We start from the raw sequence: 15503 nt of genomic DNA, 5'->3' as shown, positions 1-15503 counted from the left end.
AGATTAAGGATGAGTGACGTGCAATAAGGGAAGTCACAGATGGGAGCCAGAGCTGAGTATCCACACTGAGACATGCTCACACATGTGCACACATGTCCTCTCACGCCTCTGCTTTCAGTCACCTCAGACAGTAAATTGCTGCTTTGAACTCTCCTGAGATTGACTTCAGGCACACAAGTGGTCAGTCACTTAAGATTCTGACTGTATACAGGCTTGCTGCTCTCACGGGTTGAACACAGCTTTTAGTGAATAAATGATTAAAATGATTTTCCTTTACCATTTTACTCTCAGGACTTAGTGATATGTGCTAATTTGCAGATGAGTGAGGTTGACAACCTCATAAGTTATCACTGATAAACAAGGCTTCATTGAGTAGATGGCGATGTTTTCATTTTTGGTTTTATTTTATTTTTTAAAGATTTTATTTATTCATGATAGAGAGAAAGAGGCAGAGACACAGGCAGAGGGAGAAGCAGGCTCCACGCAGGGAGCCCCATGTGGGACTCGATCCCAGGACTCCAGGATCGCGCCCTGGACCAAAAGCAGGCGCCAAACCACTGAGCCACCCAGGGATCCCCCAGTTTTATTTTATTGATCACCATTCTGGTTTTTTTGTTTGTTTGTTTGTTTTTAAGTATTCCCTTTTTTTTTTTTTTTAACTTTATTTATTTATTCATGAGAGAGGCAGAGAGACAGGCAGAGGGAGAAGCAGGCTCCATGCAGGGAACCCAACATGGGACTCGATCCTGGGTCTCCAGGATCACACCCTGGGCCGAAGGCAGGCGCTTAACCACTGAGCCACCCAGGGATCCTCTTGATCACTGTTCTTTAAAAAAGAATGTTCTTTTTATTCCCTAGTAGTTTTTCAGACTTGGAATGGATTATCAGACTTGTTTCTTGGAATCCTTGGATTTTTTAGGGGTGCCTCAGAGCTATGAGCTAGGACTTAAGAAAGATGGATAGCTCCCTACTCCGTCAATAGCCTTGAATTTGAGAAAAGGACCTGCTACATGAATTGGAAACACTGTTCTAAGCATTGTCAAATAAAAGCAGACACTTTTTTTAAAAGCTCCCTTTGCTGCTGCTTTACCAGAGCGATAATGTCTTTTCTAGCATGTATTCTTTCTCATTGAAATCTGCGCCTGATACTAAATGCAGGAAGTGTTCGGTCACATTTCCCTTAACCCGTGTTTCAGCCACTGTCAGCCATGACCTTTGGCTTTTCTCGTGGCTTGAAGTAGTGCCTGGACACTAGCTATTGAGGCCACCAGGGTGAGCTAATCATTAGCTGTCCCTCCATCTTGATCTGGTTGATGCTACACTTGCTTCCTATTCCTGTACTCTCTACACAGAAATATTCAGCTGCTCACTACTGACCAGATCAAGAGAATACTTAGAGGGTGCCTGGCTGGCTCAGTCAGAGGAGCATGTGACTGATGTAGAGGTCATGGGTTTGAGCCCCATGTTGGGTGTAGGGATTACTTAAATAAATTAATAAACTTTAAAAAAAAAAAAAAAGAGAGAGCATACTTTTGTTTTGGGCCTTGGAGAAAGATGCCAAGCTGCAGAGTGGGCCAGGGGGCCTGTGCTTCACATGTGGATCTCAGCCAGGACCTGGAAACCACACAGGAGGACAAGTGACCATTGTCTTCTGTGACCTTAGAGGCCTTCTTTATATGTTGAAAGATAAACTGACCATTGCAGAGAGGACTTTGGATTTCAGAGAAATACATATAGAACACTTTACCTTCAGATGCCTACAAAACAGAAGAATGATTTAGGGGAAAAAATCCAGGTTTTGTAGGAAGAGTTGGGTTTGAACCCTAGGCTTCCACTTTCAGCCTTTGGCTGATCACATCACCTTTCTGAGTCTAGGTCTGCAATTGTTAGATTAGCCACAGTCTTGAGAAGCTCAAAGAGGTAATAGGCACCCAGTGTGCTGCTGGCTCTTCTCCCCATAGTGATGCTTAGTTCCATTGTTTCATGGGTCCATTTACTTAAACAGGAAATGGAAAGTAGTCAGTAAATGTTCCTTTGGCTTCTCACCACTGCAAAACCTTTCTCTTTGTAGCTCTGGATTTACTGGACAAAATGTTGACATTCAACCCTCACAAGAGGATTGAAGTAGAACAGGCTCTGGCCCATCCGTATCTGGAACAGTATTATGACCCAAGTGATGAGGTAAGACCTATACCCTGGCTGCTGCTTCAGGAATATCTATCAGGCAGCAGTAGGCCCAACCAGGAAGGGCCCAGATGTCATGTTAGATTGGTTCTGAGAAGTGTATGGTGCCACACCTGGTCCTCTCAGCCTGCATTGTCTGCCTAAGGACTAGTACTATGACAGCTTGAAACCTCTCCCTACCCCACCCCCCAAGCCCCTTCTGTCTCAGAAAGCTTCCTCCAGGGCACCTGCAGCAGAGGTGGGACTGGGGAAATAGATGAATAAAGGGGAGCACGAATAAACAAGCAGTCCAAGGCTAGAGAATGTGGTCATGGTCTGTGGCAGGAAGAGCTACCTCAATCACAGTGCCTGTCTGAGGGTGGAAAGGAGGCCAACTGCCTGCTTGGAGAGGGGCATTGCAAGGGGGGCGGTCGGACGTCGTGCCTGGTATGCCTCCTTAGGTATGGGGATACTAGAGCCTCTTGTGGTGAGAAGTGCGTCCAGAGGTGGATGTGGCAGGCCTCCAAAGCCAGGTAAAGATCCTGTGTGTCATGTTTATCTCTAAGAAAGTCCCAGTTCCTTAGCCTCTTGGATTCTTCTGGGGCTTTATTCTCTGGATGGTAATGAAGAAAAATGTAGTATGAACCAAAGTTTGGATCTTTCTAGTGGAGGCTCATGCAGAGACAGTAAGCTTTCATAAGAGAACCAAGCGGAGTGTGTTAAAAGGAAAAATGGAAGAGGAAAAGAAAAAGATATAAAAGTTAAAAACTGATAAATGAAAGAGAAAGAAGAAATCAAAAAGAGGAAGTATTTCCTAATTAGCCCCCTTCCATCTCTGTCCCCTACCCTCAGAAATAATGGAGGCAGCTTGCAAAGATACCTACAATATAATAAATAGGGAAGGAGGGGAGAGTGTAAAGTTTGGAGCTCTGACCAGCCCTATGAGCCCCCGGTGTCCTAATCACAAGCCTAGGTGGTACTCCAAATCCAGTTAGCGGGTGGGAGGACCAGAAGGATGGCATATGTGGGACACCATTGTGACCTCACCCATACAGCTACCCTTCAAAGAGGGCTAACTACTTGTTTTTCTCTTGTGGACATGAATCCTTTTCCCCCTTTCAAGAAACCAATGCTTAGTGCAGAGTTGGTGTCCATGTTTCCTTATCCTGAAGGCCTGGTGTGAGGATTACATGGATAAAATCTAGGAGTGCCTGATAACTAGGCATCCACTGATTGATAGCTGGAATCCTCATCAGATTAGTTCTAGCACATTGTGTTAGTTTGGAGGTACTTAAAAATCAAAATATAAATAATATCAATTGACTGATTTTCTTTTTCACCATTGTGTATATGGAAATTCTTTGACATAGTTATTTTAAATATGTACTTAAATAGCCTTCTGATTAGTCATAGGGTGTGCTGAAAAGTAAAAATGAAAACTTGCAGAAAACTATGACAGATCATTTTGTAGTCTTGTTACACAGATGTTAAGATTTTGGAGTATTTTCTTCTCAGTCTTATATTTCTGTATCTAAACTTTTTTAAAAAACAGGGTTCATTTTGTTTAACACAAACATGCACATTTCCCCATAATATTAATCTTTCTTACGGCTTCATTTTTAATGACTCCATAATAATTTTTCATATGAAGATAGTATAATGTATTTAATCAAGTATTTGATTTTGAGTATCATGGCTTTTGATTGTGTAAACCTATTCCCACAACAGCAAATTTCTGTTACTTCAACACTTAGTGCCTTAAAAATTTGAAAATGATTTTGGGATTAGTGGTAAATTCAGAAGAGTGGTCAAAATAGATTTAGTTGCTCCCCATCCATTTACTGTATGTTCACAGAAAATGTGCCTTTTGGATCACATAGATGGAATACGGGTACATAGATACTTCTCAGAGCTTTTGGGTTTCCAAAGATGTCAGTGCTACTATATACATTTCAGAGTTGAATCCACATACATTATGAATCAGTACATGACTACCTCAACCACAATCACTCTTGTCTACTCCATGTTCTGTGCTCTCCTACAGCCCATCGCTGAGGCGCCATTCAAGTTTGACATGGAGCTGGATGACCTGCCCAAGGAAAAGCTCAAGGAGCTCATCTTCGAAGAGACAGCTAGATTCCAGCCGGGATACAGATCTTAAATTTATCAGGTACCTAGAGTTTTAGTTGCACAACAAACCCTGGTGAGGGAGAGAGAATATAAATTAAATGTTATTAAAAAGAAAGGGGAAGCCTGGGTTGCTCAGTGGTTGAGCATCTGCCTTTGGCTCAGGACGTGATCCCAGGGTTCCGGGATCAAGTCCTCCATCGGGCTCCCCAGGAGAAGCCTGCTTTTTCCCTCTGCCTATGTCTTTGCCTCTCTCTCTCTCTCTCTCTCTCTCATAAATAAATAAATAAAATTAAAAAAAAATATTTCCTTGAGTTCCACATGGAAGTTTCCTTTGCTTAAGTTTGAAAGGGTGGTGAGCAATGTTGTGGTATCGGTAAGATTTCAAAAAATTGTGTTCAAGAAAAAGGAAATGCAGATCTTGATTTTAGAGAACATACTGAAAGAGGAGAGAGAACAGTGTAGGAACTTGGGAGTGAGAATTGTGTTCAATTCTGTAGAAATGAGCAGTGAAGTTGAGAATCACAAGCAAGGGCCAAAGCATTTGCTGGAGAAATGCTTTGACAAAAAAAAAAAAGAAAAGAAAAGAAATGCTTTGCCATACCAGCCTCAGGGGCTGGAGCAGTGTTGTGTGCAGCATGCCCACAAGCGTCCATGGAGCTGCTGCGCTTGCCTTGGAACTGGAGGCTCCCTGACAGCAGAAAGAGAGGAATGGGTTCTGTGGCAGTATGCATCTAATACAACCATATCTCTGCTCCCCTCTTCCCTGTTTTGTCCATTGCATTTTCATACGATGGTTCAGGCTGAGGGCAGTACTGAGGCTCCAAGTAGAAACTGCTTGGGGTTTCACTCAGAGGACATACAAATGGTCAGAGGGCATTAGATGTAACCACAGGAAGCTGTTCCTAGCCTCCAGCTAAAGGAACAAAAGTCAAACTGTTTTCCAGGGTCCTTGATCATCACACAGCAAGGGTGCTGGGCAGCTGCTGTAACTGCAGCTGTTAGATTATCACCATTGCTGAAAAGGGGTCAAGAGCCTGTGCTGCCACTGATGTGGGGGATCTCTGGAGCCTAAAGCCATCATTACCATCCTTCCTCCTAAAACCAGGAGTCTCCCTCCTAAAAAGCCATGTATCAGTAAGAAGCAGAGAAAAGGAAACCTGTTTTTTCCTATATGTGCCAGCCATTGGCAGAACCTCTCAGAAGCCAATCACCAGTGAAGTCCAACAGTGCAGTGACAAGCTCCCAGCACTGTCATTAAGGACAGAGGACAGGGGAAAACTAGAAAGGATATCTGAGAACAGACATGGCCAGCTCCGCTTCAGAGAGCTGTGGAAGCCAGGCAGAGTAAGGCTGGGTTATTAACTGGTAGAGAGTACCACTACCAGTTAGTGGTACTAACTGGTTAGAGTACTGCTACTCTACTAATGGGACAGAAAATGGAATTTTCAGAAGTCTGGTATCCAAGTATGGAGGGTTGGAGGAGAAGACTGGATGGGAGATGAGCTCAAAATGAATCTTCCAGACCAGAGGGCTAGAGGCTAGGATGAGGGCTGTGGAGGTGAGAACCATTGTGTTCAGGAGAGTGGAGGGAACACAAAGTCTGAAAGACTCCAAATTTCCTAACCCTAGCACCTGAGGGCCAGGGGATCTTAGCCTGACACTGGACATGTCCTAAAAGACAAAGCACGTAAAGTGTGGAAGAAGTGTGGGCTTACAGGACATTAGGAGAATACTGATAAGCCTTTAGGGAAGTGTCTGAATGAGAGACAGAAGGTGTTAGGAGGCTGAGTAAGACAAAGTCTAGCAAGGCTGGGATTCATTTATCCTTTCATACCTCTTGGTGTGATAGTCTGTTAAAGTATTTGTTATGTACAGTGATCTGCGAGATCATTTACTGACAGGTCAGACTCCAGGACCCAACCATTTTCACTCCTTAAATTGAGTCTCCTTGGGTTCTCCTTTCTGGTCCCTCTGCTTGTTGCTCACAGTGGAAGGGGTCCTCTCTCTCCCTTCCTGTGTCTGCAGGAGGTCAGATCAGCTGCCTGCGATTTTGTAGATAAAGTTTAATCTGGCCCTTTACGAGAACAGGTTTGCTGACTCCTGGCCTAGAATAGTGAGCTGAACTACTTCGGTTGCTTTTCTTCTTCACAATCCCTTTAGCAGCTCATTTTCCTGAAGTCTGTTAGGGGATTTTGTTTTTCCCCATCTTTTTCTTGTCAAACTGACACATACGGCATGCCTCCTCTGTGATAAGCACATGTTAGACTGCCTAAGTGAGCAGAGCAAACAACTCTGAAACTGGCCTCAGAGGAGCATACGGTCTAGTAGAGTACAAAGACAGGCGGAACTGCCCTGCACAGTTTTCGTGTAAAAGAGTGTGCCAGGAAGGGAGCATTCTGCTGTCTGGGGAGGTGCTTGGCAGTGTGGGGCCAGGGAGTCAGGTCCGAGTGGGAGGTTGAAGTCCAGGCTTATCAAGGAGCCCCGCCTCTCCCTCCCAGGCATCTTCCGGTCCTGAAGCACCAGCGTACGTGATGCTAGGGCAGTAAGAATGTTGGGCAACCTCAGAGAACAGTCACCCTTGGGATCACTGGCAAGGCTACTGGAGGAGAAGGGCAGTGCAGCAGCCACAGAGGAACAAGACAAAGGCGAGCATGCTCCTGGGGATCCAGGGCGCAACTCCTGGGGCCTGACATCTGAAGTCTGAGTTAGCAGACAGAGGTCAAGGCAGCTGCCAGAGTCCACCCTAGTTCTGAGAGTCTGGGACCGTGGCTTGTTACCATGGACAGGGGTGGCAAAGACCCTCACTCTCTGTTTAGTTCACTTTCTCCATGGGGCAAAAGGCACAGTATGTGCTTATAGCCTTTTTTTCCCAACTTTCTGTTACTGAATTATAATTGACATATAATACAGTATAATGTACAGCATAATGATTTGATTTTTATACATCACAAAATAATCACCTCAATAGATCTAGTTCCTTCCAGTGGTTTTTTTCCATTTTCAGCTATTCTGAAGAGTTGAGTTTTACAATAAAAACCCACATTCCCGCCATCTATATTACGTAATTAACATTTTGCTATACATGCTTTCTCACATATCTGTCCATCTGTTCCTCCATCTACCTGTCAATCTATCTTACTACTTTTGTGTGCATTTCAAAGGAGGCTGCCAACATCTAGATCAGCTTATAAATTTAGTCATCTAGAATATAAAAGTTGAATCCATGGGAAGGTGGGGGCTAGGGGCATTTGCTAAATTCTGGGCCAGGTTCTTTCACAAACATTTCATTTTGATGCTCACAGCAACATTGTCTGAAGTCAGCACACAGCCCATGTTTATGATTGAGGAAACTGAAGATTGCCTGTGTTTAGGCATTATGCTGGTGGCAAAGTTAAGACAGGTCTGGGTCTTCTGGACCCAGAATCCCATTTTCTTATAAGTTCTGTAGACTGCCTTGGAGTAGTTCTGTGCTCTGGAAAGGGTCGAGGAACTCTTTCACAATACCATGCAGCAGTGTTACGGAGTTCCCAGCCTACAACAGTAAGATTAGAAGTTACAAACTGGAGAGTCAGGTAGATACAGGTGCTAGAACATACAGGGACGTTAGAGGAAGGTGATGTTGACTGTCCAGCTACATAGGAAAGAACTGGAAAACATACACAGGACCTCAGAGCACAGCCATGGGGACCCCTTTGTGGGAGGGGATGGCAGATACTCCAGAAGAAGCTCCAGGTGTCCTCTGCTTACCTCATCACAGGCTTTACTGATGTCCACTGAAAAGTCTAAAAATGTGTTCATGGTTAACTTTTTGACAAGCCTCATGTTGTAAGAGGCTGGTGAAGGTGAAGGTAGGCTCCTGACTCCCTTCCTCATCTTCCTGTTGGTGAGTTTTCTCAAATGGATTAATTTCTCCCCGCCAGTATGTTTGGCTGCAGTTCAGAACAGTGGGACCTAGAAGGAGATCATTTCCCATCTCTGAGTCTATCTCCTTGCCACAGAATTGGGATATAATATCCATCCTTCCTGCCCTGACTCTTGAGTGGTAGATGAAAGCCATCTTGCCTGAAAGTGTATTGTGAAATACCAAAGTGACATTCTGCTAGATCGTACTAGCAAACATTTCATAGCAATAAGGGTCTCTCCAGGTTATGGCTGGAGCATGGCTCATTCAGTTAAGCATCTAGATCCCAGCATCCTGGGATTAAGCCCCACATCTGTGCTCCCTGCTTACGGTGCAGTCTGCTTCTCCCTCTGCCCCTCCCCCTGCTTGTGCTCTCTCTTATGTTCTCTTGTTCTCTCTCACTCTGTACTGTCTCTCTCAAATAAATAAAATATTTTTAAAAACACAAGTCTCTCCAGAGAGAATATTTTGTTTGCATTTTGACACATTTAGTTGCCCTCCCAGCCATCTCAAGCAGGTTTCCTCATCAGAATCAAGAACACAACATGATTGGAGTGGCAATGTTTCACTTCTCCCTAGGATGATACAAAACTAATAGAGATCTAGGGATGAGCTTAATTCATTATATATGGATGCCCTAGGCAGTGGTTCTCAAAAGTGTGGTCCATCTGTGCCCTACCCCCTAATTATCTGTGTTTTAACAAGCTCTGCAGAGCATTCTGATGCTCACCCTTGAGAACTACTAGCCTATAAAGAGAGTAGATTTGATTTGTACTGGGGATCTCTTGCAGGTGGCCCATATGCAGACATCTGGAGAGCCAGGTGGGCCCTGTCAAGTGTAGTAAATGAACGAAGGGTATCTTCGGGGTGCCACCTGCTTTCAAGGTGCTGTCCTGGAGGCCTGGTGGGGAAATAGCTGTCAGATCACCTCTGACCTGAGCCATCAGAACCATCTCCTGCTCGTGGGAACCCTGCCATGGTCCCCTACCTCACCAGAATCCAGGCCCACCAACTTCACACTTCAGCCAGTGCTTCAGTTTGCTTGTCTTGGTTTGTTACAGTTACAGGAAACTTGAGTGTTACAACAACATGTTTGGCGCTCTGTGGTTGATTCTGTCCTGACTGGACATCCAGAGAGAAAAAGAGGCTTGGTAAGAATAGGAGGCAGTATAAGTGCCTGGATGGCTCAGTCAGTGAAACATGTGACTCTTGATGTCAGGGTTCTGAGTTTGACCCCACAGTGGGTGTAGAGATTACTTTAAAAAAAAAAAAAAAAAAAAGGAGGTGGCAGAGCAAACAAACAAATGTTTTACATAAATGTGTTTCCTTTCCTTTTCCTTCCCCTTCCCCTTCCCTTTCCCCTTCCCTTCTTTTCTTTGGAGGGGAGGAGGAGAAAAAGAATCTTAAACAAGCTCCGTGCCCAGTGTGGAGCCCAATGTGGGGCTTGATCTTATAACCCTTGAGATCATGGCCTGACCCAAACTTAGGAGTTGGACACCTAACCAACTGAGCCACCCAGGGGCCCCGAGGGAGAGAGAGAGAGAGAGAGAGAGAGAGAGAGTGTGTGTGTGTGTGTGTGTGGTGTGTGTGTTAAGGCTTTATTTGAGAGAGAGTACCAGCAGGGGGAGTGGTAGAAGGAGAGAGAGAGAAGCAGACTCCCCGCTGAGCCACGGAGCTGGACATGGAGCTGCATCCCAGGACCCTGAGATCATGACCTGAGCCAAAGGCAGGCAACTGACTGAGCCACCTAAGCACCCCACCAAATGTATGTTCTTTACAAAGACCTTCAGATTCTGGTTTTGATCATTGGAGTGGCGGGTACAGTAGTTAATAAAAGGCATCTTGAGAACACTGAAGCCCCCAAGCTATGAGTGCATACACATGTGTTCCTTGTGAGTGTAGCAAGAACCTCCTCTGAGTTGTTGGAGAAGAGGTGCCTATAGACCAGAGGCAGAGCCCACCCCTTCAGAGCTACCTTGTGATGTGTAGGCCTGAGTGGTTCCAGGTAAAATGACCTTTTTGCAGGAGTGGCTTTTCTCTTACCCTATTCTTTTTCCCCACTTTCCAGTTTCTATCATGTTGGTTCATTCTTTTCACTTCTCCATTTTCCTGATGCTGCTGCTAATGTTTTAATGTAGGTCCTTTTTTAAAAAAAAAATTTTTTTTAAGATTTTTAAAATTTATTCATGAGACACAGAGGCAGAGACAGGGAGAAGCAGGCTCCCCACAGGGAACCCGATGTCAGCCTAGATGCGGGACTAGATCCCAGGACCCTGGGACCACAACCTGAGCCAAAGGCAGATGTTTAACCACTGAGCCACCCACGCGCCCCAGCGTGGGTCTTTTTTAACTCATAGGTTTGTTTGTTTGTTTTTCAATAGGACAAGGGCTCAGAGGACTGGACGTGCTCAGACATCGGTGTTGTTCTTCCCAGTTCTTGACCCCGGTCCTGTCTCCAGCCTGTCTCGGCTTAATCCACCTTGACTCCTTTGAGCCGTTCTGAGGGGCGGTTTCTGGTAGTTGTGGCTTTTATGCTTTCAAAGAATTCCTTCAGTCCAGAGAACTGTTCCTGGCATCCCTGTGTGTGTCACCCACCGGTGACCTGTGGCAGTATGTACTTTCAGTGCACCTACTGCTTACTGTTGCTTTAGTCACTAATCGCTTTCTGGTTTGAAAGATGCAGTGGTTCCTCCCTCTCCTGAATCCTCCCTATGTACCGCCCTGCTGACCCATGCAGTCACACCAGAATAGTTCTTTCCAGATTGGCTCTCGTCACTGGCCTCTCACTTTATGATAGGGAAGGCTACTACCTAGGGCACTTTAAGTCAGTGACAGCCCCTTATTTGCACATCACCTTTTCACCATCAGCTTTTCCCCGGAGCAGGAGTGTGTGGAAACAACTGGGATGTCGTTGCAGCCTGCGGCAAGTGCTCCCATCTCGGGAACCTTTAGGGGCACTTGCCCGTGTCTTTTCTCATATCATGTTAGTCACTAACACATTTAAGGTTTGTGCTGTTTGCCCAGCTTTTAGAATACTCAACCATTTTTCTAAATAAAAGAAGTACTGCATCCAGCAACTTCACTCTGTAGATTTATGTGGTTTCTTACACCATTTATTGAGGTATAACACTTGCCCAGATGTGTCATTTGCAGTACTGTTTGCAAGGCTTACACAAAAAGATTTAAAGTGACAGCTGCACTCAGGATTTAGTGAGAGATATACACAAGTCACAACAGGGTGCTAAAGAAAGTGTCTGGAGAAGCAGCCAGCAGGCCACCCAGCTGTCATGGGGCAGAGCTGCACACACAGGTGTACGTATATCCCCGAGCTACTTTACATGGTATGCCACGTTCAGTGTAACCACATTCAATGCCTCAGGATTTAGCAGAGAGGAGCCCTGCGTCTTTAAATGAGAAAGTGTACAATTCTTTTTCCTCCTACAGCATGTCAGCATCTCAAGTTCATTTTTCAACCTACGATATAACAATTTGTAATAAAGCCTTCATGAGCTCATGGCGTGAAGCACTGTTCTGTCGTCAAGTACTCTCAAATGTTTCTGATACTGCTGAGCTAAGACCATGAGAAAAAGCTAGCACTAAGTCATGTTTGGAGCTCTATCCCATATTCTCCTGATCTCTTTAAGTATTTGTTCCTGCCACTGTACACTGTGGCGTTGACTTGGTGTTCTGTCCCAGTGCGGTGCCTCCTCTTGACTCCCCCACTGCTCTCTGTGGTGAGAAATTTGCCTTGTTCAATAATTACTGTACCCTCGCATGACTGTTACAGCTTTCTGTGCAGAGATGACTGTCCAAGTGCCACATGCCTATGATTGAAACGAAAAATTTATTGTTACCTCTGAGTTTGTGTTCCACGGAAATGCTATCCAGCAGATCACTTAGGAAAAATAATTCTATTTTTAGCTTTTCATTTCTCAGCTGTCCTTTTTTTCTTGTTTGATTTTTGACAGCAATGGAGAATGGGTTATATAAAGACTGCCTGCTAATATGAACAGAAATGCACTTGTAATTCATGAAAATAAATGTACATCTTCGATCTTCATATTCATGTTAAGATTCAGTGTCAATTTCCTCTGGATCAGCGTGTCCAAATGGACAGTCAGCTTCAGTTGTGCTTGGAGCAGAAATGCTTAACGGGCCTCCCCTTCCCGCCCGGGCACTGCCCCAACACTGGTTTACACAAGATAATTTAGAAGGCATTTCTGTAGGGTCCTAGTTTCCTAGGATCAACTCTGACATGTTCCTTTACTCAAACCATAGGTCTAAAATACTATGTCAAACTCTGATGAAGAGCCCAAACGTCTCAGGTTGGATTCTCTGGTTCTTTCTAAAGAGGGCCTGCCTATGTGACCCAGAACTGCTCCTGGGCATGGTGGGGTGCTGGGAAGGGCTGCCCAGTGTCACTTGGCCCATACCACCTGGGTCAGGGTGTGGATGCTCACACCTCATGGGCTAACGATGGACGGCTGACTCAGCCTCAGAGATCGGAACCACATCTAGATTCCTGCCCTAAAATACGTGATTCATCTCCATGCTCAGAGCTGCCAGGCCAAGGTCTGTACAGCATTGACAGGATAGAAGTTTGTTACTTAATAACATTGGTGAGTCAGTTTTCATTTTCGAAGAAGCAGTGACAGTTTTCTTGCTTCTTTTGTCCTTTTTTTAATGGAATGTTAGTATTATTATGAGGTTAATTTGCAGTCCTCTAAATAGAAAGCCATAGCCTTGGTTACTAATACCTGAGGACTGTGGGCTGTCCCACTCTCCTCACTGGTACTGTGGAGTCAGATTAGCATGAAACCACTAACTGCATTCTAGAATCACTGTAGCCGTAAGTTGTGTGCTTTTTATTAATCATGCCAAACTTGGCTTAACAGGTCAGAGAATTGTCATAATCAAGGTACCTGTGAAAAGGTATTCTGTGTGCTCGGCTCGTCATTTGAATCTTCTTATATCTCTAAAAATGTATCGCTTAGGTCATCCAAATTCCTATTGGTGATACTGAATGACTCCATCTTAGTATGCTCAGAGAAGCTTTCAGACCAATCAATGGCTTTTTTGGTGTCTAAAACGTAAAGCAAAAAATTCCTGTTGAAACATTCCAGTCTTTTCATTTAGTATGAAACAAAATACGTAACCAAGCCAGTGGAATGGATTTGAGAGAACTCATGACGACTCTGTGCTGACACAAGTCTTCAGAGATAATGGAGACACGCAGACCATTTTGATGCATGGGTAGGAAAGTATCATTGCGTTAGTGTGCAGTACACAGTACGTGGTGTGTTCACGGTCAGTCCTTCTGCTGCAGGCATAGGCGATGGGTATGCAGAGTCCCATCAGTGTTTGGAGCCACACGTGGCTCATCAGTGGTTGTATCTGAGTGAGGAGTCACACACATATGCTGCCTGCGCCACATGCCACATAATGTTCAGACCATTCAGAGGAGACTGTTTTACCTTTATTTGCTTATATGTTAATACGGTTTTTAAATTGGTAACTTTTATATAGTACGGTAACAGTATGTTAATACACACCTACATATGCACACATGCTTTGGGTCCTTCCATAATACTTTTATATTTGTAAATCAATGTTTTGGAGCAATCCCAAGTTTAAGGGAAATATTTTTGTAAATGTAGTGGTTTTGAAAATCTGAGCAATCCTTTTGCTTATACATTTTTAAAGCAGTTGTGCTTTAAAATTGTCATGCTGGTGTTTGAAATACGATACTCCTATAGTGCAGATGAGAAGCATGTAACAGTAGATATGTGGTCTCTCTCACTGTAATCCAGTTGGGCATCATGGATCGGAAATGAGTAGGAATCCAGAGGGAATTCTCTGGGGTTGCACCAGGTTTACCTAAAGCTCGTTGCCTTTTCTGTGCTGTTTATCCATGTAGAGCACTCGAGAAAGTTCTGAAACTGCTTTGTATCTGCTTTGTACTGTTGGTGCCTTCTTGGTATTGTACCCCAAACTCTGCATAGATTATTTAGTATAATGGTAAGTTAAAAAAAAATGTTAAAGGAAGATTTTATTAAGAATCTGAATGTTTATTCATTATATTGTTACAATTTAACATTTATTTGTGGTATTTGTGATTTGGTTAATCTGTATAAAAATTGTAAGTAGAAAGGTTTATATTTCATCTTAATTCTTTTGATGTTGTAAACGTACTTTTTAAAAGGATTATTTGAATGTTTATGGCACCTGACTTGTAAAAAAAAAAACTACAAAAAAAAAATTAGAATCATTAAATTGTGTCCCTGTGTTACCAAAATAATATAGTACTGTGCATGTATAGCTTAATTGGAATTTCATATGTGAAAATATGAAGTGGTCTAGTCCTTTATTACAATGCTTCCCAAATAAGTGTGTTTGTAATTTGACTTTGCTTATAGTAATCAGTGATAGAACCATAAGATGGTGCTCTGAAGGCCAGTGGGATTTTAGTGCTCCATCAGGTTTTCCAGATTGTTCTTCAGATGCGTGGCAATAGATGGGAGAAGTCGTCATTGCTGGGAGTCCTGACACAGTGCCCATGTGCATCTCCTCCTCTGTCTTGCTAAACAGCAGCTCTGTTGCCAGGGAAGGTGTCCTCGGCGGTCTTTTTTCAGACCAAGATGTCATGAATGTATTAGGGACTCTTGAACATTTGGTTCATCTCAATATTGGGCATCAGGCAGTGATTTACTTGCAGGACAAAAATATTGGGAAATTTTCTGGTTTGGTGATGTAGAAAGAGCACAGGCTTTGGGCCACTCCTTGTGGTGTACATTCAGACCTTTGACCATAAACTGGAATTTTGCGTGTTGTAAAGATTATACAAATATATTTTTAAGTTTCTAGCCCACTACTTCAAAACAAACACTAAATAGCAGATCATCCTAAATCCTTTATTTAATTTCTTTTGTATTTATTTGTTGTAAGGCAGCACTAAGATGTCTGCTAACTGAACTACCTGATTTCTATTAATCTGAACGGGGGTGGGGGGTGGGGGACCTGTCCGAAACTTTCTGCAGGGAAATGAGCTGATCTCTCCTCAATTGATGGGTATTTGAAATGCTGATGGAATTTTCACCTTCCCTTTGAGAAATCAGCTCTGTTTAGATCCTATAGAAACCGATTATAATGGTCATTTTCCTTATTCAGCAGAAGGAATTCTATTTTCCACATTAATTAAGATGAGCTCCTTGTCTTAGCAGTAGTGCAGCCATTCCAGTTGGCAGTATAGACTTGCATCTTGGTTGATTCTCTGTATTTAATCAGAACCAGAGCGCTCAGGGCTGACCAG

General features: G+C 43.7%; 1 protein-coding gene across 1 annotated transcript in view; it reads left to right on the top strand.

Moving 5' to 3' along the window:
- The window catches only part of MAPK1 (mitogen-activated protein kinase 1), a 121745-nt gene extending 107181 nt beyond the window's left edge, over positions 1-14564 (top strand). Inside the window, exons 7-9 of the mRNA XM_041728827.1 lie at positions 2072-2181; positions 4208-4333; positions 10576-14564. Coding sequence (XP_041584761.1) covers positions 2072-2181; positions 4208-4324 — 227 coding nt within the window. The 3' untranslated portion in view covers positions 4325-4333; positions 10576-14564. The remainder of the gene's footprint in view (positions 1-2071; positions 2182-4207; positions 4334-10575) is intronic.
- Positions 14565-15503: the final 939 nt, after the last annotated feature.

This window comes from Vulpes lagopus, chromosome 14, assembly GCF_018345385.1.
Source record: "Vulpes lagopus strain Blue_001 chromosome 14, ASM1834538v1, whole genome shotgun sequence".
NCBI classification, from domain to species: Eukaryota; Metazoa; Chordata; class Mammalia; order Carnivora; family Canidae; genus Vulpes; species Vulpes lagopus.
The sequence above is the reverse complement of the archived record's forward strand: the minus strand, read 5'-3'. Positions and strand labels throughout refer to the sequence as shown.